Here is a 27,309-nt window from a genome sequence, read left to right on the forward strand (position 1 = left end):
CAGGTCAGGAATGTGGAAGCTGGCACACTAGGGAGAAGCAGTAGTGCTAGGAAGCTGAGAAATGGGTGCTGTTTAAAACTGCAGTTCAGCACCGACTGAGACTGGAGGAAAGATCCTGTTTGTTGTCACAGTCGGAAGGCAAATTACACGGTTTCAGATTTAGCATAAGAAGACGCAGGCTGGAAGAGACCTCAAGAGTTGATGTAGTATCCTCCCAAAACCAAAGGCAAGATCAGTGTACCAAAGCCATCCTGACAGATGTTTGTTTGTCCCCTCCTCAGCCCCATGCTGGAAATTCCAGAGCCTCCCTCCTCTTCCAGCCTTTGCTGTTGTTATGGAGTGGCATGGAGCCTTGAGCTGGCATGGAAGAGCAGAGGGACTCATTACATGCTGTCAGTCCTTGTCATTTCATTATTTCAGTTTGTAACGTTTGTCCTCTAAAGCAAAGTCCTGGTATTAGAACATCTCAGGGTTGCTTTTCACGTCCCAAATCATGTCAACAGTCTGTGACTTGCATTTTATTACAAGATACCATGGTGCTTAGGCCCTTTTTTAAAGGGGTTTGAGGAGAAGAATGCTGACAGAAAGAGGGATGTGCTGCAAATGGAAAAAAATACAGCATATATTTGGGGCTCTCTTGCCCATTATCCAGCAACAAAAGTCCGGCCCTTTAGTGTCAAAAGGAGTGACTCTCCTCTCATCATCAGATGTGATAATAAACTTGGACTCACTCTTTTGCAAGGTGTGGTGTTGTCTGGGCTGTAAACCCATGAGGAGCTGAAGGTTTTCAGGCTGTACCTGTTCAGTCAGCTTGAGCAGTGCAGCCAGAATGATCTTTTCCCTGGTGCCTGGGCTTTAACTGCTCTGATTGCTCTGTTCCTGTTGGTCTCGGTTTGTTGCTATTTGCTGATGTTTCAGGTGTGTGGAGAGGATGTTACATTCACCAAAGGAACACTGAGTTTGGGAATAGTAAAATATGGAAAATCCATTGTTCCAGGCTGACTCCCCTGTGGCTTCCATGTGTGCCTCAGCTGATGGGCATTGCCCTTCTGCTTCACTAGTCTTCGAGGCCTTCCCTCAGTCCCCCTGTCCCCTGAGGCTGGGCACAGAAGCTGTAACACAATCCTTGCAGTTCAGTGCTGTCTGCCACATCAGTCTCTTCAGATCTTACCATGTGCTGAATTGCCCCTTACCAGGAAACTCTCTGAGTATTTTATGTTTGAATGGAGAGGAATGGGAGTTTGGGGCTGAGCCAAAGATTTCTGATGTGACATAAGACATTGTGGCATCCTCTGGGACAGAGGGCATTCAATGCTCCTGGCTTCAGGTTTGCATTCTGCCTTCAAAGAGTCTTTCAGAATTGCGGTGAAAAGTGAGTGTCGGCTACCAAGGTAATACAAAATCCCTGAGCGAGTGTCCTAATGCTGAATAGAGACCATGAGAACTACAGTCTCCCACACCTGCAGGTGGAAGACAATATGCCCTGCCATGCAGCCTTCACTGCTGTCATACTGCTGTCACCTTTGCCTTGGGCCCACCCTGAAAAAAGGTCTCTCCCCCTGGTCCCGGCTGAGACGTGCCACTGCCCCTGAGCTGGGTGGACGCATTGGGCTTTGCTGCCACCCAACGGGGAAGTGCAGCAATCCTGATGATGCTCACTCAGGCCTCCTTATTTAGCTTCATGTCAGCAGTCAAGATTTTGCTAAAAGCAAAACGAGAAATAACACTGATTGCTTTAGAGGACAGGAGCTTTTTGCAGTGATGATTTTTGTAGCTCATTCCTAACAAAATCTGAAGTTTGTACAGAGCTTGCCTGGCAGTCTTTGAATCATAAACAGCAAAAAAAACAGGAGAGGTACTTTCCCTCTTCTACTGAGTATGTCTATAATGACAAAGATTGAATTTTTGTACAGGACCTGGGAAGTTTGAGGAAAGGAAGACGTACCTTTGCATTGCTGTGTAATTCTCCCCTTTGGTTATTCAGTGTTGTAATGGGTGGGTGATTAATGAGGGTTAATGAACCAAGTAACTGACAACAAATGCATTTGTTTATTTGCAGATTGTGCTGGCTGTGGAAGAGACATAAAAAATGGACAAGCATTGCTAGCTCTGGATAAGCAGTGGCACCTAGGGTGCTTTAAGTGCAAGGCCTGCGGGAAGGTCCTAACCGGGGAATACATCAGCAAGTAAGTAACCTTTGCATCTCTTCTGCACTCTTGGCATGAGTTCTTGTTGCCAATGGAGAAGAACTTGCAGCAAAGTTCACCTTTCAAAATCCAGTTTTGACCACCTTTCTGTATACACCAAAATCTTTGTTCCGAGTGAGAGCTGAATTGGGAAAGGAAAGTAAACTGAAAAGTGCAACTGAAAGGTGGTGTTTAATGATAGTAGTCTATATTTAATACCAAGACGGAACGGGGTATATCTCCATGTTCCCACAAAGGATTAGGTGAATTCCTGCATGTGTTTTCTGTGTTAGCCAGATAAAACTTTGTGCCATTTTGCTTTCCAACATGTGATTTTGAGGAAAAAAAAGTAGGAAAAAACCAAAAAAACAAAAAGTCCATTGCTTGCCTTTGCTAGAGAATAGAGTAAACGTGATGATGTGATTGACCTGACATTGTGTTTCTTATCTCCATGTAAGAAACTAATGAAGAGAGTTTTGAGAGGAAGGAAGTGTAGAGGAAGAGAATGGGGAAAAGTAGTGTAAAGATAAAATAGAGTGAATGAAGATACAGTCTCTGTTCCCCCCTTCAAGCATATAACAAAGAGAAAAAATAGGGAAACAATGTATGTTTCACAAACCTGTCATTAGGGGGTGTATAATATTTAATAAAAAGTAGCATATGTAATTTCTCAAAAGAAGTTCAGTGCCTGAGAAATACTCCTAAGCTGACTAGTGTTTCCACTTTTACTCTATGTTCCTTGTTCGTACTAAAAAATGACATAACCTTACACTTCAATGTAACTGCCTATACTCTTGCAGACTACCAAAGATTTTTTTGCTGAAGTGAACAATAAATACCTGCCTATGATAAGGACTGTGATCTCCTCTCATCCCCATGGACACAGTTCCACTGAGTCCCTAGAATTGCACCACCTGTAGGTGTAGAGAGTCTGTTCTAAAGAATGAGTTTTACTTCAGTGGTTTGTATTGGATGCCTTTTCTTGATGGGAATTTAAGGAATTATTCTAAGAGGCACTAATGAGAGTATGATTTTTTTCTTCTACTACAAAATATATCCCTTGAATTCTCTCCGATTTGCCTATTGCTGTGTGTAGGAGTTCCAGACTGAAGACAAGGGAAGAGTGTAAGTCATGCTGTAACCTGTTTATTAAAAGGTGGTTTGTAATTTGTGGATTTTCTTTTTCAGAGATGGTGCTCCTTATTGTGAAAAGGACTATCAAGTTCTTTTTGGAGTCAAATGTGAAGCATGTCACCAGTTCATTACTGGGAAAGTCCTAGAGGTAGGTGTTTTGTAAACTACAGTCTAAGAATTGGGCCATGTCCCATTATGACCTCAAGCAACTGCAGAAAATACAAAAATTCTCAGAGGAAAGTTTTTTTTTCTGCTGATTTTAGAGCAAAGTTGCTAATTTTCAGAAATATTTTCAGTGTTACAGCTTTGCAGTCATCAGGAAAAGTATGTGATAGGGAATTAATTGCACTAGTTTCTATGGATCTGTGGTTTCTATGTTTGTCTCATAATGGTGATGTGCAAAGTCTATTGCACTGACTATTCTGTGTCAGATTTTATATATTTATAAGAGGTGGTTTGAGTATTGGAATCACCTTTGGCGACCATAAGTTTGCCAAAACTTACGATATGAGATTTCTCTTCTTAAATGAGGCCAGATGATTTGAATGATGCTGAGAAGGTGAGAGGGAGAAATTTCCTGGAGAGGTAAATTACATGTTCAGAAAAGAGAAGGCAGAAAACATCTGAACCATCTCTTTTGTTGACTCTTAGTTGGAGTCCTCAGCGTTCTCACTGAAACTGGCCAAATCTTTTGAGAGATGTGTATCTTTTGTTGTCAGTACTTGATCATCTCCCATGGCTGTGATGAGTCCCCTTTGAGCCGGAATGCTTGAACTATGCATGGATCCCTGTGTGTCATCATTGAAATGTTTAAGGGGCAAAAATGCAGAGGACCTTCCCTGTCACACTGTCATTGAGATACGAGAAGCAAAACTGTTATCTTCTTTCCCTGTAGGAAAAACTGTTCAATGGAAAGAACCTAAGCTTTGAGCTCAGGTCTGGAGCTGGGCTGTATGGCTTGACTCCAGCTTTAGTGATTTTTAATAGTCCACTTTTTCTGGAACAAAAGCCTTTACATAACAAAGTTTGTGGAAGAAATGGGGAACCACAAAGAACTTCAGTTTCAGGTGTATTTTGTGAAGAAGAAACTGGATGTACTGTATGTTTTACAGTGAATAACAGAAAATAAACCTGAAAGTGTTACAGAAATAAAAGCAGCTGGAATTTACTAGTGAATGCGTATTACAGGTTCTCTTCTTTGTGTCCCATCTACTACAGATATAAGACTGTGTCAGCCCTCATATGAGAAGTTTCAGGTTTGACGTAAAGTGGTAACAGCTTGTGATTTTAGTTCTGGAGGTTTCTCTGGTTCAGTATTCAGAATATTAACCAGGATGGTAGCCACCAAATGAGGGATTCAGAACGCGTGTGGACACCTCGTGCATTTGTCACTGCATCTACTGGAAGGAAGTACAATTTTTTAATTAGCCAGGCTAATTTGCAAAGTGTATCTGATTCCTTTGGAGACCCGCATAGATAATTAGTGAGAACAGTCTGAGTTTTCCCTTGAGTAGGAAGGCTGTGTCTCTGGCTTTAATCTAGTGGTCTGCTACCATCTGCTTATCTATTCCCATCTACTGATGAGTTTTTCAGTTTAGTACTATGTATTGGTGACACCATAGTTGCATTTCAGTGCAGAAAGCACTGCAGGAGAGAAGTAGTTGGATTTGTGAGATTGGGAAGCATAAAGTAATTCTAAAATTATTTTAGATGCACATGATAGGTGCTCTAACGTACAAGCAATGTAACCTATTCAGAGGCATGGAGATGAAAATGATACAAGAGAAGGTTATTAGACTCTGTGGAGAGCTGGGAAGTAATAAGCTATTCCTATTTGGAGCCTTTTGTGTAGTGGATGTGACTATAGCAAGGTTGCACTCATGTTACTTTTCCTAGCATCAGTGAGAAAGAGACCTGGCTTTTTGAGAGGATCATCAGCTGTATTCTTTCAAAACTAAGCTGAGACTAAGGAAAGATTAGTTCAATTGAACTAGGACTTCCCTGTCCATCATCATCTGTTAAAGTTCAGGTTGTCAGAGACATTGTGTCCCAGGCAGAACCTTGATGCAGTCATTTTGGCCACAAGGTTGGTTTCTCACTCCATAGTTCTTACTCTTCTGATGGCTATTTATTAGCAGAAGAAAATACAACATTTTGCTGAAGCAATGAAACATGTCCAATCTCTTGCAAGGATCCACCTCTTCTAAGAGTCAAAATCAGATAAAACAGATAAAGATTCTCCCATTTGACCTAGCCCCTGCAGAATCAGAATATGCTGATGAATTAGAAAGAGACACTTTGAATGATCTTATCAATACATGGAAATATTAAGGATGCTAAGTTCTGGGTAAGACTAGAAATTTTGCTTGAATATTTGTGGCTTTGATTGATTATCAGAGGCACAACCCATAATAATACAGTAGAGGGCAGCAGTAGTTCTCAATATGTAACTAAGACCAAACTCCTCTAAAGCCTGTAGAAGTTGAATTAGTCATATAGTGCAACTCTTTCCTGACTTGTTTAAATGACATTTGAAGGCTGACTGCTATCTGAAAGGTGTAGATTGGACAAGTCCTTAGAAACTTTCATCAAAAAAATTAGTACTGTGTAGTCAGGGGGGCCATTCAGACATTGGCTTAACTGCATTACAGTGTGTATTAGCAGCCTGGATAGTCCATGAATAGAGTTCTCCAGGTATCATCTGGCAATGCAGATGCAGGAGAGACATTCAAGCACTTTCTGTCATTAGGTGGTGCTTGAAAAGATTAGAAGATACAGGTGAGCAGCTAATATTCAATAATCAGAACAATTTATCAGAACCAGGGCCTAGTTTCTTGGCTCGTCCTAGAAACCTTTTACACTGTCAGAGATGCACAGTTCCAAAGGGACAGTACTAATGCCTCTAAATTAGACTAAAGGAACTAATAAGCCAAAACTTTGGATGAGAAAATCATGTGTCAGCACGTGTCCCCTTTGGGCAGAAAAGGTAGTCTAAAGGATGGGGTCAGAGCATGACATAAATCCTCTGGTAACAACAGACATGAGAGATCGGAAGCAGCCACAGGGCCATGGAAGATAATTCACAGAACAGGATGCCACAGTTCAGAGAGGGCTGCAGACCTATTCGAGGCAGGACAATTAACAATCTCCTTATCCAGTACAGGAAATCACCCACAACCTTTCAGTACACCTGAAGTTTTAATTTAGATGAAGCTTGAGATTCTTACAGGATTACTGTCTTTCGCCTTTGTTTTCTTTGGCAACGATTCTTTGGCAAATTTGGATTTTTGATGAATTATATCATGTGGGTTGTCTCTTTTCCTGCTGCTTCTCTTGGGAAGGAAACCACATTCTTGGTATGATATGGCAGAATTACAGGAACTGACTAGGTAGAAGTTATGGCATCACTGACCAGCCTAAGTTATACATACTAACGTCTGGTGGGAAAAAAAACAAAACACTTTGTATTTTGCCTTTTTAAATAAAAATGGTAGTAGTAAATTCACTGATCAGTGAATTTTATTTGTCAATAAAATACTTTGTTATGTCAGGAGCAGAGTATACTATTTTATCATCTTCATCCATAGAAATGATTAGAAGAGACTGGAAGGAAGTATGTAGTACATTGTATACAAACGCTTCCCTCTAATGGATCAGAAGCAATTAACAGCATGCCATTGTAGTGCTGCTTTATTTTCTGCTTATTCTTATTACATCTGGGACAGTCCATAGAAAAACTGAGAAACTGCAGGGAAATGAAAACATGAAACATAGCTCTGGGTTCACAGAGGCTGGTGGTATCTATTTTTTCCAGTAAGAGAATAATTTTTTTATTTAAAGAGAAATTGAGATTCTTTGCAACATTGCAGGCTTGCAACTCCTGCTCATTTTCGTCCCTCAGTATGGCTTAACAACTTTGAAGAATCAGGCTTTCAGTCTTCTACAATGAGCAGCCAGCAAGAGAGACAACCACTCCTGATGTGGACCTAAGAGTCTTCATCTCAGAAGCATCTATGCTGTGCCCCTGGTAGGCACCCTCAGCAAAGCCTGTCAGGAGCGCCAAGTAAGGAGTTCAAACCTCGAGATTCAAGCCTCGAGAGGATGGACTCCCTCCAGCCATTCTGTAGAGGTGATCCCTCTCCTCAGTTAAGAAATGCATTACTAGAAAAACAGTACTTATTTTGCTAATATCCACATACTGTGGAAGAATGCTCTTTTTTCTAGGCCATAGATCTAACAACTTTCAGTAGCCATGAAAATAGACAAGAAAAATACCATGTGCATTTAAGTCAGCTCAGGTATTTCTCATGTGCTATTTGGCACATAACTTTCTGTGACAAATAGATGTCAGATGATAGATGAGTGCATGCCATCACAATAAATGTGGTAAGTATCCAATATGAAATAGGTATTGCAACTTTTTTGAGCGTACCGGATACTTTAAAACTTGAATATTTCAGGATGATGTTGTCAAGGCAACAGAGATCAGTGTTCTTCCTTGGGTTTCTCCAGCAGAAAGGAATCTTTATTTATCAAAAATTACTCATTTCCCATTAACTCTGGTGAAAAACATTTTTATCAGGCAATAATGGCATAGTGAGAGTGAGGACTTTCACATAGACTTTCCACTGTGCTGTTGTTTTCATAGCTTCAAGGTTTGCCTATTGAAAGATGCCCATCTGATCCTAATCCTGCAAATTTCTGTGTAGACACGTGTAACTCCACAAATCTAAGTAAACTTCAGTAGATATTTAGCTATTTGAAAGATGCTGGCCTAAATAATTTTTATCTAATGTGGTTATCATATGCAATATAACTATTACTCCAGGGTTCAATTCAAAGTATGTTAAATCAATGAGAAGCTTTCCATTGACTTCAGAGAATGGTGGATCATGCCTATCCTATATCCATGTAATTCATCTCTGCTTATCCAAAGTGTTTTAGAAAACTTCATAGTAGTATTCTTTTAGTTCTGTGGAAAGAAGACATCAGGGCAGAAACAGGTGGATAATTTGCATGAAATCATTCAGAAAGCCTGAGAATAAGATTCAGGTTTTACAATTTTCACTTTTTTTGGCTGTTACCGATATGAACAGGATTTGATCTCAGGATCTAGAGATCAAGATATATACATCTACTATCAAATCCCTCAACCATCTTGCTAGTCTACCCATTTATTTTTTATAATACTACTTGCTTAATATTCATTTGCAAATAAAAAGCCACCGTGTGATTTCTCCTGGCTGTGCATAGCTTGAGTTCCTGTTCTGATGGGCTGCTGCCTGCCTTGTGTTGTTTCCTGTGCCCTGTTGAAACTTGCACCCCACCTTGTAAGCAGTGGCATAATGCCATTTTAACAGATGGGCCTGAAAAGAGAAATGCCAGGGCAGCAGAAGACTCCCTTGACTCCAGCCTGCAAGGTCAAGTTCTAAATGTGTTTTTGATGTTGTAATTTATGCTGAGCTTCCCCTGATTTTAAAGAGGAGTAGTAATTTAAGATGTGGTATTTAATGTGAAGGAGGTTTAGTACTTGCAGACACTGTTACTTTAATGTGCCAGAATTTTAAGATGTCTCATCTGTGCTGCAACTAGCCCTGAAAGATGTCAATTCTGGGACACCTTGACTTCTGAAGTTAGAAATAAATAATAATAATTATGGGGGGAAAACCCAAACAAACAGCGAAAGCTGCTATGGTTGTGTAAGGAAACTGTATCTATACTTAAGAGGCAAAGAATGTGAACCAGAGGAGCCTGTAAGTTTCTTCAAGTATTGTTTTCAGAACTAGATTTAGAAACCTGTGCTCTGAGGGGTTCAGAGAAGTTTCTGCTAATTCTTTACATGTGAATGAGTCTGTTCTAAATAAATAAATAACAAATAAATGACAGTAGCAATATTGCTGGTTCCCATATGACCTATAAATTATTTATTTGAACAATGCCTGTTTATGTTGTCCAAGGGCGTGCCTTCTGCCAACACTTAACCATGCAAGCAACTTTAGTATTCAGATGCTTCAGTTGATTGACTTTCAGGGAAACTCGGTAGCCTACGTGTTTAAGTAATTTGTTTTAAGGAGTTTTAGGCTTATAGCTCACGTAAAAACATCACCCTTCTGTGCAAAGATCCATGCAGTACAGAGTTTAGTTAGGTACTTCAGTACATTCATGTGTCTGGTCCTGTGTTCTTATACCAGTATGCTTTTGAGATTAAGGAACCATGAGCAGAATCTCTTAAAACAAACAGAGATTTATTTCAGTTCCATTCAGAAATGTTAAATGAAAGGCTAAGATATATTCTTCTGCTGAATGAAATATTTAGCAAGGCTGTTCTCATTGTAGTTATGCAGGAAGTATCACAAAATGTGTCATTTACTGGATTTTAATGATGCAACCTGTACTGGTAATACAGGTTGAGGTGATGTAAAATTTTAAACACTTTTATAAATGAAGCAATTGATGAATTGAACAAAGGCTGATGATATGATGGATCCAAACAGGTTTGGTTTTGGTGGTATGTTAAAGTTGTGATTAAAATAATATCCCTGAAGAATGTATTACCATTCTGTTTTCCTATCACTAGGCATCTACTGGTTTGGGTGTCTTACAGGCTTGGGTGAGATTTTGCTCTCAACCAGTATCTCCCAGTCGCCATTGTCATCTTCACACACCATAAAAATGCAGGGGAAAAGGCTACACAGCAAATGAGAAGAAGCAGTGGCATTTAGTGCATGCTTCGTTAGTTCTGTGATTTGCTTTGTTTGTGTTTAATTTTACTGTTGTTACAATAAATGAGAAAACATGAACACGTTGCCTGAACGTCCCAGGTAAATGATAAGAAAAAGCAGAAGTACATGCTGTGATCGTTTGCTCTCTTAGTCGGACAGGTATATACTGCAGACCACAGGGCTTTTTTGATTATGGAAAATACCTGTTGAGAGATCAGATGGGGTCAGTGCACAGGGCCCACTGTAAATTCATCAAATGTTCACAGAGCGTGTCTGAAGTGTCATCTCACCCAAAATGTGCGAACAGGATAAAGGGATACATGTACCAGTGTGAGAAGTGGTCCCAGCACTCTGCCTGTATTAACCTGAATTGGACTACAATACAATCTCACTGTAACTAAGTGTTTCTGACAAAACTAGACTAGCACCCACGAGGCTGTATAAATTCTTCAGAAGCCATGGAAGTAATGTTTAATAACTTGCAGAGAAAGAGAGGGCTGATTTCGTACTCAGCAGATGCCTCTCCCCAAGGGAAAAATGTTCTGAGTTGTATCAACATCAAATAGTGACACACAAGTAATGAGAAATGGTCCTGCCCCTGCCTGGGCCAGTATTCTTCACCCTTTTACTTTTTCATAATGGGTTGGCTGAGTTACTGCTGGAGTGGGTTTAATGTGCAGGGAGGATTATTTGCTTGTTTTGGTGGGTGTGTGCAGGAGAGTGCATGAGTGCGAGCAGAGGAGGAGTGAGGCTCAGGGCTGGGTGCAGTGACAGGCACTTCACTGAGAGCTGGTTTGGTGAGAACACAAGCCGTCTGCACATCGCTTCTGGTGGTGTTCCGAATTTGAACGGAGGTGGAGGGAGTCGCCCACCGGGCTAAGGAGGGAATGGACTCAGACTGAAGAATTATTACCAGAAGGTAAACCCCTTCCTGTGAAACTAGATCTGAACTGGAAGGGGTCATGGCTTTCTTTTGGAGGGGAGAGGGGGGTGCAACTTCGATGTGACTGAAGAGCTTGCCAGTGATACCAGAACAGGGTACTTGTACTTCTGTTCCTGTGCACCAGAAGGATTTTTTAAAAGGCTGTGTGTAAATCTGTGATTTAGATAAAGAGAGTGCAGCTAACGTTTTTAAACTGCCAGAGAATGGCACAGAGCTTGGGCTGTTTCTGATTGCAACTGATTGCTGATGTATGGAGGAACAATATGATTCTTTATCTCAAATAATTCTTAATACAGTTTGTTGGCTCTTTTGATCACTTCTGGAGATATGTTGCATAGAAATAAGGTTAGAGTTTGTTTCCAGTTTCCCTGCCTTTTTGCTAAGAAACATGTTTTATCAGTTGATGTAGAACGCTATTTTTTTTTTTCCTAATGTGAGGTTTGTTTGCATAAAAATGGGGAAATGAAAAGTTTAATAATAACTCAGGATGTGGGTAAATGGTTCAGACGGGTTGTCTATGTAGCTGAGTAGCAGCATAGATTTAACTTAATTTAGACTACCCTTCCCTGATGAAAAATATGCTATTGTAATTGCCTGGAACACCACTCCATGCACAGGGTCAAAAATCTAGAATGAATATACTTCCAGAAAAATAACGTAAATTACATCATGTAAAAATCTTTCTAACAGGATTTTGGTGATTTCATCCCTCCCCCCATCTCAAAAGATTGAATTTGGCAAGAGGGATATCTGTAGTTGGGAAAGACTTGACATATAAAGATGACAAAAGAGTATCTGAAGTTGACAGAGCCCTAACAGAAGTTCAGTTGCTATGGCAGCATAATCACAAGGCATTAACTTCTCAGCAGTGGTTTGGAAACCATGCTTCAGTCAATTTGAACATCAATAGGAAGGGGAGGAATGTTTAGAGGTTGTAGGGATGGTGAATAAGAAGAGCAAGTTGTAACAAGTAATTTGAAAAAATAACCAATTAAAGCTTCCTTATTGCCACAAAGGGGTTTGTGAAGTCTTGCAGGTGCTTATAAAAATATGGCTTATGTGTATAAATTGCTTGTGTGAGTACGGTGTTGCTGGTTAGGATCTGTATTTCCTAGCACAGCATCTTCAGCTTTTACCTTTTTGATTTAGTTAAATATTCTCTAGTGTGTTTCTTGCACTAAATATTACTGAAAAACTTTAGCAGGCTGATCAAAATACTTTAAAATGACATTTCAGTAGAGGCGTTTATATTAGTATAAAGTTTCTTGCCACCGCCAGCAGCCTTTGTGATACATAGCCATTGCATGTGGTTATAGGTATACCTATTACACAATAGGTACTTAAAACAAGTAGCTTTTTCATGTCTTAGAGGTGCACATAACATATACCAGTTTTTAGTAGAAAAGTAACTTACCTGGATGACTTTATTTTTCTTGTTACATAGCTGTATTAAGAATTCAATTGCATGGTTGTCACTACAGAACACATCTTGTTCTCCTCTTGGAACAGTCTGCTTTAGGGAAAACATAATACTCTATTTTTATTTTGTAGCTCCCATTGCTTCTTCTGTTCATCTTTTAAACCTTTGCATTGTGCTAGTGCTACCTGCCACAATCACCCACAACAGAGATACAAAATTAATAATGATCTCTGCACCAAAGTACTTAACACTGAAAACAAAACTTCCTCCAGTGTTGCAGTCTCACTCTCAATTGGGATGTAGTGATAGGGTAACGTGAGGCACTCTGTAGCAATACGAAATTATTTCAGCCAGTTACTTTTTGTTTCTCCTGGACTGAGATCACAATGAAAAATGGATTAAGTGGTGAAATATTTTTTTTGCAGGATTGTGGTCTTTCATTTTTAAGTCCTGCTTTAAGTCCTCCTATCAGTGGAGAGTTTGCTACTGACTTCTAGAAGAGCAGGACTTGAACTTAGACCTGTCACCGATAAAAAGTAATTGTTGGGAAGAATGCAGCAATAACACGTTTGAAACTTGAGAAGTGGAGAAGAGCCTGTTGGGGCAAGTCTATAGCTGTCACCTGTTTGTAACAGGCTCCATCCGGGTATTGTGCTTAATGTTCACTCTCTGAGGGCTCTCTCTTTTGTCTGCTTTGTCAGGGTGCTTTCCTGGGGGGGGGTGTGGGGGGGTGGGGAACAAAAACAAACCCAAAAGATATGTCTGGAATCTCTAGGGACTTTGAAGTCCACAGAATTAACACCTGTCTTTACTGAGCAGGTGCTTTACAGATGAAGAAATATGATACATATCAATATTTTGTGGGTGATTAAATATTTGAAATGACCACCTGGAGCACAAAATGGGTAGATTTTAATTACGTGCTCATGCTACATTAGAAGATCATACAGGTCTAATAGTTCTTTGGATAGATACCTGGGATGTATGACATTTACAAGCCTTTTTCTTTGTAAGAGGGAAAAAATAGCACACAGCAAGAGATGCACTTTTTCATCACCAGCAATACAGATACTATGGCATTTAAACTGTCTGTGAAACTAGCCTGGGATGTTTTGTGGTTTGCAGAGGTCTCTCACATTAGCATTATAAATCATTTGAGTATGAGTTAAAATGTTAAGAAATTTACTTTTACGCATAGGGTTCAGAGAGAGAGATTTGTTATGTATACAGATGGATCTTCTGTTGCTTTGAATTCTGTAAAGCAGTTGCATCTTGGCTGGCAAATGTTTTTCCCTAGCAATGAGGAGAGTAAGAACTGAGGCAGAAAAAAAACATTAAGTAGACTTACCTCAGCAGCACCCTTGAACTACTGTTGAGGCAACAGTCATGGAGACTCATGTACTCGGTTGAAAACTGAATGGCAGCAAATGATGTTAGGTATCCCTTTCTGCTTTATGACCATTGCCTCTTTCCTGTTCCTCACCATAGTAATATGTTGTATCATGGTTTTTTTGTTGGAATAGTTTTCCCGGGGTAACTAGAAATCTTGATTTTATACAGAGCTAAAGAAAACAATGTAGGGAGTAAAATCCCTGTGTCTTGGCTCTGACAAACATACTCTGATGGGATGTTCATGCCAGCTAGCATTCAAAAGTATGCTTGCATAGTTTTGCATCTGTAATTGGAAACCACATGTATCAGCAGTGAGAAAACTGACAAATAGAAAAAAAATTGGACTTCTGCCAAAAATAAAGGCACTGCTTTTAGCAGAGTACATGGTGGTGGTCTGACATTTATTCAAAGTTATTCTACTTGAAAAGAGACAGCTATTTCTCTGCACTAACTATCCACTGGTTACCTTGATGTTCTTTGACACTTCCATTTTAAATTTAGTGTAACATAAACACTTTGGCCAGAATTACAAAACAAGGATTCCTGAGAAATGTCTGGATGCAGTGAAATCCAGGCTCATAATTATGTATTGGTGACTCTGGAGTTAAGAGCAATGTGGTTGGGAAGAAAAATATTTGAAGAAAATCTGTCCCTTCCCTAGATTGTCATCTGTTGCTTGTTGTGACCCCTTGCTGGAAAAGATTTCCAAAGGTAGCAGGTAGCCTTGCAGTTAGTCAAGGATAAAACCCATTCTTTAGGCTTTTTAAAGCATTATCGGATCAGAATAGTTGGAATGACAGTGACTTTTAGGCTCAGTTTGCTACAAGAGCAGGCCCTAGTCACTAAAAGAAAAAATATTCACTGCTCAATTCATTCCTAACATGATTTCCTATTAGAACAATCTGTGAGTCTGCGAGGTACAAATTAGTATATATTGAGTGCTTGTCTGCTTTGTTTCTTACAGGCTACCTTTGTTTTATATTCTCTGGTTATTTTCTACGGGTGTACTGTGTGTGACCTCATGCTTAGTTTCTTCCCCCCCTCCTTTGGCCTTCGCAACTTTTATTTCTCTGTTTTTCTTGGGACACTCCCTCTGAACTGAATGCAGACATCAGAATGGAGACCAGGCTTTGCTAAATCGCATGCCAAAGGTTGCACAGTTCCTGACACGGCCCTCTGACAGAAAACTGGAAAGACAGTTTTGTGTTAGACGAACAAGAAAATCAGCTACAGTTATTTGGATCTAATGGTGTGCTACGCGGAGGTCCGGCAGGGCTGGGAGTCTGAGAATTTGAGTTCTCTGCTTGGCTCTGCTGCAAGCATTGATTTTGATCCAAGGTGACTTGCTTAATCTCCCAAGCTCGCACTTGCTTCATCAATCAGAAGGTCATTTGCACTATCCCACTGAATAGGTAACATCAGTTTTGCCTAGTGCTACGCTGACCTGTTTTCTCAACCTTGCCCATACTACAGGGCCCGTCTCAGCGCTGGACCCTCTGGGTCAGTAGCAATTCCGGCACTGATGCAGCACACCCAACCCCAGAACTTCTCCTGGCATTGCACTTGAACTGTCTCTCTGAACCCCAAGCCACATCAACAAAAGCTCCCTTCTAGCAGCAAAGCCCCTGCTATACCAGGGATTTTGCTGCTTAGCCAAGACAGCTCTCAGTGAACTGATTTAACTCTAGTGACCTTAGACTCTGACTCTAATTATTCTGCTGTTTTGGTCCAGACCTGTGCTCCCTAGGAGTAGCCTGATGCATGTGTAAAAGCTTCTCTCTATGTAAAGCCCATTGGAATGGATTTTAAGGTCAGAGGAACTGCTAAAATCATCTTGCTTGATCTTCTCTTTTCAAAATCATAGAGCTTTTCCCTAGAAACCGAATGAAAGCTTATCCTTTGGGAAATTATCTTGCCTTGTCATGAAGACTGCAGAGTGATTGTAAGGCCACAGATTTTCCCTCTCGCTGCTTAAATTACCTTTACTTTTTAGAAACTTCACCTTATTTTGAGGTTAAATTTGTCTAACTTGACCTTTTTGATGTTGTCATAGTTTTTTCAATGGGATTGAAAAGCTCATGCTCTTTCCTGCTATTATCTACTCTCTTTGCTTTTAATCACCTGCCCATTGTGATCTAGTCATCTCTGAAGCCTCTCTCCAAATAGCGACTTGACTCCAAGTCCTTCAGGTTCACAGCTGAAGACTCGCGTTGCTTTGATGGTTCTCCACCGAACTCTATTCTCTAAACCCACATGTACATGCTCGTCAGTGTTATAATGGTGATGTTGTAGTATCTGTAGTCAAAAGCAAAGCCTTTTTTCTGCTTTTCCTTTATATTCTTTGTATACATTAAATGATCAGAAGAGCCAACCGTTTCAGGTACTCCGAGAGCATTTTCTGGGAGATTAGTAATGATGTTCTAAAACCATCTCTCTCAGTTGCTGTTGCCCACAACGTGGCCCTCAATCTCACAGGGCCCCGCTTTCTTGATTTGCAGGCATATTACGTTAGACTATTAAAACATACTTGTTGTGTTTAGATAGCTTAAACAAGCATTGTCTTTGAGTCATCTGCAGATTTACCAGGAAAGGCTTTATATTCTTACCTTGGCCAGTAGTAGAGGTACCTCATGCTGTGGGTAGAAGGAAGTAATCTCTGAGGTATCTGGCTCAGCAAAGCCTCCCCTGCTAACACATCTGTTTGTCAGAGAACTGCCTAGCTATAGTTTTCTTAAGACTCCTGAGTACAAATTATTCAAGTCTCTTAATTTGTAAATGTTGACTCATGGCAAACACTATTCAAAAAAATCTTGCTGAAGAAACAGTATCAAACAGGAAAAATCTGTCTTTCAGTATTGTCAAATACAGACCAGAAAGATACACCTCCTGGATACTGCTGCCTTTTCTGTGTCATCTTTCATCATTTTTCATTTACAGCTCACAAGGGACCTTTGCCTGATCTGTGATTTTTTTTTAAATTATTTTTATTTGTTGTTGTCATTCTTTATTAAAGACTCTTACTGTCTTTAAACATATTGTCCATAGTTATTTCTTTGGTAACTTTAGCTTTCTTATCAGTTATCTCTATTTCTAACTTAATGACTTAGTGATTGCCTTTTTTTTTTTTCTTTTTAAGTCAATAATATCTCAGTTGTTATGATTTTTCTGTGCCTCAAGCGTATGGACCATAGAATCATAACAACTTTTTTGTTTGTATTTTAGAATACAGAAATTGGGACATTCAGTAGGATGTCTTAAAAATTCCTGGGTTTCTCCTTTTATGGTTACTTTAAGATCGAGGAATATGTTCCTTTAAAATTCCACATGCACATATATATATATGTATGCACATATAACATGGATCTTTATTTCTGTCTGTCTATAAATGCAATCAGATCATGATCAGAATGGAAATAATTGCTAATTTCTGGAATTGCAAATAACCTTTTTATGTTAGGAAGAGGTCTAGTATTTATTACCTGCTGTCAGGTGCAAGACTTCCTGATTTATGAAATAATTCTGTTGGTTTTATTTTTAAGATACAAAGGAGGTTTGTTACTGACTTTTCTAGCTGAATTTCAGCAGGTTGAAGTCAGCTATAGTTCTACTGACTGAGAAAGTTGTTCCTAATTAAAGAAACTAATTAAAGAAACTAGTAATATCCCAGTCTTCCAAGATACTTCCCATTGTTTTGGAGATATTGTTGCAGCACTGCAAATACAACTTCAGTTAACGTGATCGGCTTATGCATATACATCAAGCTCTGTTATTAGAAGTTCAGCCGGAGAGACAGGTCGAGGGAGTAACAGTCACTTCATGCAGAGAGTTAAAAGGAGAAATGTGGTTTTGTTTCACTCTTGTACTCACGTACCCCTGATAACTCGGCAGTCCTGTTATCACCTAATGAAAGAAAACAGGAAGATGACTTGCAAAGTGGGAGATTCCTGGTGTTATGGAAGATTGCATATCATATGCATCTGGTACATAATCCATTCACTAGACTCCATGCTGTCCCTTGACTTGTGCCATATAACTAGCACTCAGCAGCAAACCAAGCTAAGGGCTTTACTTTGCTTTCAGCAGGCTAGAAGCTGTGGCTGGAATGGCTTTCTTGCCTTGCTGCAGAGACTGATCACTCAACTGTACAGCTCAGCAGACCTACACAACAGTTTTGGTGATCAGCAGAGGTGTTTACTGGCTGGTGGAGACAAGTTATAGCTATGCCAGTATTATTAGGTTGTTTGAAAAGGCCCTTGGCACTATGGTGAAGTTACTGTAAAGTAGCTTTGCTGGTTGATTCTGATTCCAAACTAATCCAGCAATATGAATGTGGCTGTAATCAGGTCCTTTACGTGAAGTATCTTTTGATGTCAAAAATCCATGCTGGACAAAATGCATACAAGATAAAGGAATATTTAGTTCTGTAATGCTTTGTGAAGCCTAAAGATTACAGAAGACGTAGAAAGTCCACACCTGTACTTATGAACTGGACCTGTTCCAGCATTGTTAAGAAATAGAGGAGGGTTTTGTAATGAAGGCAGTGAACTCACAGATTTGTATTGTAATTAGATTAGAATGAAACTACGTAGAAAATCCTGTCAATTCACTTACCTCTTCGCTACAAAACAGAACATGCACCTAAAAAAAACACTGCACGCATTCAATGGTTAGTCTTCCTTTTTTGCATAATATACACATTATCATAATAAAATCTAGCACATATATTTCCTCTGGATTGTCTCTGATTAACTACATGTTCAGTCACTGGGATTAGGTTTCTCTGTGCATAAATGTAACCCAGGATCCTAACAGAGATGATGTTGAAATCCTGGCAATAGGCAATAAAGCTGTGTCTGTTATTGCTTTGCTCCTCTGCACCGCCCAAAGTATTCTAACCGGCCACTTTGGGCTGCTGTGGCTACATTTCTTAGTTGAGTGGAATTACCTTCTTTATAGTACCAACCTCCTGTTGTTAACTGTGTAGATAATGTAAGTTCATAGCTTTGGTCCTGTGTGTAGCAACAGGTGGATTTGCCCCATGAAGACCATAGTTGGTTGTTAAGCATTTCACCTGTGTGTGCAACTTGCTCAACACTGGATGTTGCAGGAAAGTGAGAACTCAAGGTAGAGCTGACAGTGCAGTCACAAGTGACTGCTAAGATCTTACTAACATAAGTCCAGTTGATATTCAGCTGCCGTGAGGACTGTTTCTTCATGCCAGCAGAGCAGTTGCACAAGTGAGGATTTAGCCTGAATAATTACTGACATCTTTGCTATAAGAAAAAATTATATTCCAAGCAGCTAATAATTGTATTGCTATTAGCAGCAACTAGTGAGTATAACAATATTGTATGCTGACGAAATTAACACTAATAAGTTACAAAGTTTATTATAGTCTGTCTGTTAAGGAATATACTAGCATGACATTGGCAGTCACTGTTGGGATGCTGGTAAGTATTTCTGTATAAAAATCAGAAACCAGGCATGAATTAACAGTGCAAGTGTTCATAGCAGCAGGATAGCTGCAGTTTTGGCTTACCCAAGGCAGCACAGCAAGCAATGGAAGGCTCTGAGGGTCTTCCATGTCTCTTGCATGCATGTTGTCATTCAGATTTACAGTCATGGCCTCATGCTTCATTTCCCACTGTCCCCCGGTGTGGTGTCTTCTGTCTTGCAGCCCCATCAGCCTGGGAACTACCAGTGTGAGCTCTGCTTCCCACGGCTTCATCCTGTCTCAGGTTGAACAGAGGCAGAGGCTGTGCTGAGAGCTGTTTCTATTGAGATGCTGTGACAGTAGTGTTAAAAACAGCTTTAGAAGGTCCTAGTTTTAAAGATAAATCCTTGTTTGATATGTATCAGGCTAGAATTTTTCAATGTTTAAATTGTATTACACTTTCCTTCCTTTGGTAGTAACAGAGAAAATTACGGTAGATTCTGAAGTTCTTTGGAAGCAAAGGAGCTGCACTTTTATTTTTGTATATGAGCACAGATATTTGTAGTGGCTTGCTAAACAGATAAGAGCCTGGGAAAATAAGTGGACAGTTTGGGTCAGGATGTTATTAGAAGCAAATTTTGGTCTTCATGGTATTCGTGCTGTTCCAGCTGCCCACGAGATCACAGAAACCTGCAGAGAAGGAAACAATGGAATTTGATGTTATACTGAACATCAAACAGGGTTGAAGGTTCTGTGACCTCTGCAAGTAATTAAAATAAAGCTTCACTGGAAAATGGTAGGCTACTGCCACAGTTCCTGTTTTACAATTCACGACATTCCTTAAGGGGTTTAAAAGATGAGTCCGAGTTATTCTTTGTGCTGCTCCTTAGTCTTTAAGAGAGTTAAGCAATCAGGTCGTTCTCCTCAGAGTCATGGTAGAACTAAATATTTGATTAGGTTTGTCCATCAAATGGGCCCATTATACCTGTTCATAAAAAATTAATTAAAAAAAAAAAAAAGAAAAAAGGCAGGGGCTTTTACTCTTAAATGTACTCTTAAAACTACATAGCAGGTTTTGTGGTAATTAAATAGTATTGGAAAAGTAAAGCTTTCTACATATTTAATAGCTGTTTGTCAGGTGATTGCTCAGATATCTTTGAATGGAGACTGAGTGCAGCTGTGCAAATGTAATGCAACAAATATGCACTTAATTGTGTCCTTTGGCCAGCAGAAAATGTCTATTGGTAATTAGTTCTTCCTCTACCAGACCCACTGGCATGTGAGCTCTCCTAGCGGGATTCTTGTTATTGTTCTCTCTGGCTCTCGTTCACTGTTGTTCTGGAAGGAAGGACAGAACTGAAGGCATGAGTAATAGGAAATCTTAAGCTCTCACATTCACCAAAGAGGAAAACGTTTATTTAGTAAGACTAGAGCTCTACAAGCACTCGGAGAATAAAAGTTAGTCTTGTGGGAAGTGGGGACAGAGGGGATGGACTTGGAAAATACAGTCCTTGGCTTTTGAAGTACTGTTATCATGGGGTTAAAGCTGTATGTGTGCTCAACACAGGTACTTTTTATGCTGAGTTTCTGGGGCACGTTACATCAGCTTGCATGCAGCTGTATTTGTAGCTCCTGGGTTGGAATCATTCTTGTGATACCCACCGTTGCCTTCCCTGACACCTATGAGTACCAGTACACTTTTGGCTTCAGGACGTCCCCAAAGATGTCTTGATAAAGTGAAGGCAAATGAGTGTTGTGTGCATTATGAAGAGTTGGAGCGTCAGCGGTGTGAGAAGGGGTTGTACAGGACCTCAGTGCATTGTGTATAACTGGTGCTCCAAATAACTCCCTATCTCCCAGCCTTTTAGTTTCCCTTTTGAACTGCAAGAGGTCTCTTTAAGCTTGATGCACGCAGTGTGTAACGCGATGGCTGTGTTCCGGGGTCTTTCCCATTCCGGACAATTGTACAGGGTTATTACTGCTCCATTGGAGGGAGCCTTCAAAGCCCTCTGTAAACAGTACACAGAGGCTTTTAAAATGGCATTGCAGACTGGTTTAATCAGCTGAGGAGGATTTGTATGTTCCAGTTGGCGTTATGTAAGAGAATAGTATGCTGGAAGAAGGCTGAGAATTGATAGCTGCCGAGTCTGAAAAGGTGATCTATGAAAAATTTGGTCTCTCATTATTATTATAGGTCTTGGTATTGTTATAATACATAATAGAGCTTGTACTTTTGCTAATGTTACTTGGGACATGTCCTCTGCATAATATAGACATGAAGCTCCCCTATGTAGCCCATCATCCATCAATCCTGACTACTGATCCTCCAATCGTCATTCATAAGCCTTAGAGGAGAGGTGATTACGTGGTTTTATTCTCAGGGCTGGTCATGAGGAATACATTTCTGTAATGGTTTTCCTTGGTAGTGTTTCTCCAAAGTATTTTATGAAGGACTTTAAATGTTATTTAACCTTTTTTGTAGATTGGGAAACTGAAGCTCAGTGTTGCTAAAGACTTGATTCCAGTATGTCTTGAAATTACCAGAATAAATAAAACCTTAATACTATGTAAAATAATGTTAAAACCTATTTTCTGTACATGAATATGCACATAATGTACATATTGTATATAGTAGATCTGTTTAGTAATATATAGAAACTAAATAGAACGCATATCAATAGAACCATATCACTGGTCAACCATGAATCAGTGAGACTTGCAGAACCATGGAAAGCTACTTAAATTTAACACCCGTACAATTACATTTATAATGACACTTAGAAAATACCTTTGGCCACTGTTCCTTCATTCTGCAATTCTAAGGCTCTGGAAGTATTTGATAAATGAGTATATACTACTACTTTTTTTTAATCTAACTTTTTCTGTCTACTGTGTTCAAATGGGTTTTAATCTGAGAACCTATCTTAGATTTGTCAGTGTGGGTAGAAGATAAGTAGGAAAGTCAGAAGAGATTGTATATTGTTATAAATTGATAACTGATGTTCTTTGCTTCTACTGCAAATGCAAGTGCCAGTTGATTTAACAAAGAATTTATAAGCAGTGATAGTAACACATAGGTTTAATATTTCATTTGATAAGAAACTTTGCTGTCGATTCATTCAATTCCATTTAAGAATTTGTATGCAATATAAGAGTAATGATGTTCAATATTATTTTCGTTGGTTTTAGCACTTCTAGCTAATGAAAACCAAGGTATTTTTAGCAATTCAGCTTATTCAAACTTAGTTTAGGGACGATCCTCTAAGGTATGGGTCATCGTTTGCACTTGATGGTTTGTATTGTCCTGAAGACCTCAACTAAAGCTGAAATAATTCAGAAGGGATCAGAAGCAATAGGATAGATCAAAACCTAGTGGCTGCATGGCTGTATTTTGAACAAGAAAGTGATTTGTTGCTGATGGCAGGGTGCAAGATGCCACTTGAGAAGTCCTTGTGCAGCAAAGCTAACTGTAAGGGATTTCTGGATGTGAAGTGAACTTGAGAAGGGGTAAGGAGAGCTAGGCGTAGTGGGAAGGAAGTGACTTTAACCCTCTTGCACCTCGGCTGAAGAATGTTCAAGGCAAATGTGCACTGAATTAATGCTACTTGTTACAGCCAGCAAGATTGAGATACAAGCCTTACAGTCCACAGCACAGTAGCATGAGATTACAGGAAGCTGCACATTGGCCATACTGAACGAGGGTTTAGTAGCCTGAGAGGTGAGCAAGACCAGATCTCTAAAAAGTGTGAATATTTCATCCCCTTGTGATTCCAAAAGGTTTTCCTAAATGACTGATTTTTAGCAACCAGTTTTCTCAGATGATTACAGCAAGTTAGGCATGGCAAGATTAGCCTTGAGTTAGTTGAGATGCAGATTGTTTTCCAGTGGATACCCACTGAAGAAAGGCTTCCAATCCTGAGTCATAGAAACATTACTGAGGTGGAAAACTCATGAAACTGGTTTGGAAGTGTTCAGCAACAACTGCAGCTGCTGTGGTAACTCCCCCAAAACCTCTCCAGTGCAGGATGTGTTAGCACTTCCACTGAGCGAGCTTGTGTTATCTGGGGCATGGTGTTCATTCATCATCATTCACACTAGGCTAAAATTTGGCTAGTTGTTTTCAGCCTTGGGGAAAGATCCAATAAACTTGAAATCGGTCTCTTTGGCTGTTTTGAAGAGACACATGTACATGGTTTAAACTATATTCTCTTGACAGTAGCATATCAGAAGTTTTTTTCCAGGAAAAAATATCTTCAGCGAGGCCACAGGTCTACACATAATATTATGATGAATTCTGGATTTGTTTCTCCTATAAATAGCCTGGCTTTTAAAAACATGTAAATTAACAGATGAGTACTTGAATCCAGGTGCCTTTTTCTAAAGGATCCTTAAGAAAAGCTTTGTGATGAGGAGAAAAATAAGTGGAATGATTATCAGATGATCACGGCATGTGAAAGACTCATTAATACTAGCATTAGATGGACCGGATACAGACCCTTTTAGGATCAAGCTAGTAGAAGTAACTGACCAAAGTTATTGTGAATTACCTGCAAGACGAGGAATGGGAAACTCAGAAGCCTGGGTAGGACTGCCAGAGTAGCTATGCAAAACTCAAAGGATTGGCACCTTTTGCTTATGACAATGAAATGCAGCATTTGATTAAAACATAGATGCAATATGGCTTTCTTTTTCCTAAACAAAAACAAACAAACAACAACAAACAAACAAACCCCTCAAAAAAAACCCCAAACAAAACCACCACACCTCAAAGACCAGACTGGAAGAACAGAAGCTGAAACTGTACAGGTGTGAATGTGTGATTTTCTTTGTCCGTGTGCCATGGTCCTCTCACAATATAGATATCTCTGCTGGATCCTAACTACCCTTGTTAAAACTACATTGCCTTAGATGAGCATCAGGGTGCTCGGTAGGGAATTATTTCTTTATAAAACCTACTTCATCTGATAATACTTATGTACAAAGGTTTCAGTCCTTTGTGTCTGGGAGTTTGGTAAGCATCTCACAGGACACAATCCCACTTCAGATGGGATATCTCAGAGGTTAATTAATAATAATATATCAGGCTCTGTACTCTTTCCAGTTCAGACTATGTAGCTACTTAGCTACCCTACTGAATACTTTTTGAGAAGCCATGAATTTTATTTCAGAAAAATCCATGTGCCTACTGAAAACTTGAGCTCTGTTAAGCAGCAGCACAGTTATGCCACAGAGATATTCTTTAGTTGGATGAGACAGGCAGAGCCCAGAAAAGTTTCCTGTTTTATTATTTCAAATCTATTTTTCAATTATTGTCTTCCTGTTTGGAGAAGATCCTTTCTGGCAGTCATTCAGCCTTCTTAGGAATTTTTTGTATCTCATTAACTGGGAGCAGTTCCCAGGACATCAGATTTGCCATCATCTTTAAATCAAATACGTCTGAAATCACTTGTGACAAGCAGTTCTGTGGGCCCCACTCTGCTGAAGAACTTTAGGAATGCTCGAAAGTTGGGATTTTTTTTTTTTTCCTGAACACAGATAAAATTGCTGCTCCTCTGTATGTACAATATTGTTTGTGTGAGGCAGAAAGTGCAGAAAAGGATGTTGGCTTCTGCTGAGTGCTGAGCTGTCTGAATTTGAGATCTACCTTTGAACCCTGTTCACTATTCACAGCCCTAAGCTGCATATATATATAAGTAGCTGTTCTTTGCACGTCTGTATTCCAGATCAGAATAACTGTGGTTTGATGCCAGCGTTACATTTCAGATATATTCAGAGTTTCTTCATTTTCTTTTCTTAAATTCTGGTCTTGAATGGAACTGATGGGACACCTCAGGGGTTAAATAATTGCTAGAGAGAGTCAGAGACGAAGAGGACAGCCAATATTGAAAATTATAGAAAGAGGATGAATATTAACTGTGTTTTTCCTTCTCAGTTCAATATTGGTTTTGTTGCTGCAAGTCAAGCATCAATTCGGCGTTTCCTCCCTCATTAGCTTTTCTTCCTTGAATAGGCATATCTTGTAGTGACCTTCATTCTCCCTTTTACCAGAGCCCCTTTTTTGCCTGATAGGTCTAAATCTGCTGTGCAAAAAATACTAAATCACATTAGTCTCCCTGTTTGGTGGATGCTGCCCTCTAAGGAGCAGGAATCAACAGCAAAGGCAGTATCTGAGTAAGAGAAGTACAGGTTTTTTGCAACTGAAGAGTGAGTGTATGCTAAACTAACAGCACACCAAGTCCTCTTCTCTGGCCTTGTATTGCTGAAATTCCTGAATGGGAATTGTTCTTAGTGATAATGAAAGATAAGTAGTCATGTCCACAAACACCGCTGTCTCTATGAATAGCTACCTTTCCCAACCTTCCCTACAATCAAACCTAGGTACTACACTACTAAGGCAGGAACAAATGAGAAGATTAAAGTTAAATGGTGCAACTTCACCCATACAAATCCTGGGTGGTAGATCTGGTTGTCTGGTAGTTGTCAGGTACTTTAATCCATATACTTTGTCATCTCATATAAATACTTCTAAATTCTAAGCCTGTATAATCAATGTCAAATGTGAACCAAAAATATGTTGTTATTCATCTCAATAGACATAAGGAAAGGTTGAATTTAGAAATGTTAGAGTCTTGAGTATAATGAAGGAGGAAATGGATTTGATGACATTTTACAAGTCAGCTACAGAGTAAACAGATATTTTGTGCATATAACATCTCAGTGGATAGGGAATATTTTGTGAAAAAGGATTGAGGTTAACTTGTTTGGAAAGCCAGATACAATTTTAAAGACTTTTAGATTTCACTACTTGTCACTATTAAGGGTTGTTTTCTAGGATTAATTATTTTTCGACTAAAAAAGGCTGATGTGGACATTGCATGTTTAGTTTCTGATGCAAGGAAGTTAATACATTGGTTGCTTTGGTCTCCTAAGGAGAAGAAATCACATTAATATCTCTGCCTTGATTTTTCCTGTTATAGGCCTGAAATCTGATCAGCTTTGTTTATTATGGGTATTAATGTGTTTAAGAGAATGAATGGCTCAGTGGGTTTGGATTTGGGTAACAGGATCTAGAGTATTTAGCATCTTTACCTCAGTAGTTCGAATTCAGCTCATGCTGTCTTTGCTAGTGTAGCTTCTGAAGTCAGGCATGTGTGAATTAAGTTAATAGTCCCAGAAGTGGCTCTAGAAAGCTCTCTCTATTAATGCCCATGTCAGCAATGTTGGAGTGAAATGGCAGGTTGAAAACTGTCGTTCATTGTCTAAATTCATCCATAACAATGGAGCAATTGAGAAAATACATGTTGTTTGACAAAATGAGGAGGCAGCAGGTTTACACAAATATCTAACTGCAGTGTGACATTCATTGCCGTGGACTGTTAGATAGGTGGAGATTTAAAAAGGTGTTGGGAAATCATGGAGAATAGATAGATTGTGACGTAGCCTCTAGCCAGGAAATCTTTAAACCACTGGTTACTTGAATGGGAAGGTGTGAAGGGGAAAGGCTGTTCTGCATTGTCTTGTTTCTTACAGCCTTTTACCCCAAGTAGTCGCTGCTGGCCTCTGTTGAGGACAGGATACTGGACTAGATAGACCTCTGAACTCAGTAAGGCCTTTGACACCGTCTCCCACAGCATTCTCCTGGAGAAGCTGGCGGCTCACGGCTTAGACAGGTGGACTCTGCGCTGGGTCAAAAACTGGCTGGACGGCCGGGCCCAGAGAGTTGTGGTAAATGGAGTTCAATCCAGTTGGCGGCCGGTCACGAGCGGTGTTCCCCAGGGCTCAGTTTTGGGGCCAGTTCTGTTCAATATCTTTATCAATGATCTGGATGAGGGGATCGAGTGCACCCTCAGTAAGTTTGCAGACGACACCAAGTTGGGCGGGATTGTTGATCTGCTCGAGGGTAGGAAGGCTCTGCAGAGGGACCTGGACAGGCTGGATCGATGGGCCAAGGCCAACTGTATGAGATTCAACAAGGCCAAGTGCCGGGTCCTGCACTTCGGCCACAACAACCCCATGCAGCGCTACAGGCTTGGGGAAGAGTGGCTGGAAAGCTGCCTGGCGGAAAAGGACCTGGGGGT

The 27,309-nt window shown here is 39.9% G+C and overlaps 1 protein-coding gene across 14 annotated transcripts in view; it reads left to right on the top strand.

Moving 5' to 3' along the window:
- The window catches only part of ABLIM1 (actin binding LIM protein 1), a 119,043-nt gene that overhangs the window by 33,916 nt on the left and 57,818 nt on the right, over window positions 1-27,309 (top strand). For 13 of the 14 annotated variants that reach the window (XM_009325928.1, XM_009325921.1, XM_009325922.1 and 10 more), the window contains exons 3-4: window positions 2,060-2,186; window positions 3,375-3,468. In XM_009325928.1, the coding sequence (XP_009324203.1) occupies window positions 2,060-2,186; window positions 3,375-3,468 (221 nt within the window). Of the gene's footprint in view, window positions 1-2,059; window positions 2,187-3,374; window positions 3,469-10,891; window positions 10,962-27,309 lie in introns of those variants that run through there. The other variant, XM_009325935.1, reaches the window with a different exon arrangement.

The sequence above is a fragment of the Pygoscelis adeliae genome, unplaced genomic scaffold (genome assembly GCF_000699105.1).
Source record: "Pygoscelis adeliae isolate BGI_AS28 unplaced genomic scaffold, ASM69910v1 Scaffold4, whole genome shotgun sequence".
NCBI classification, from domain to species: Eukaryota; Metazoa; Chordata; class Aves; order Sphenisciformes; family Spheniscidae; genus Pygoscelis; species Pygoscelis adeliae.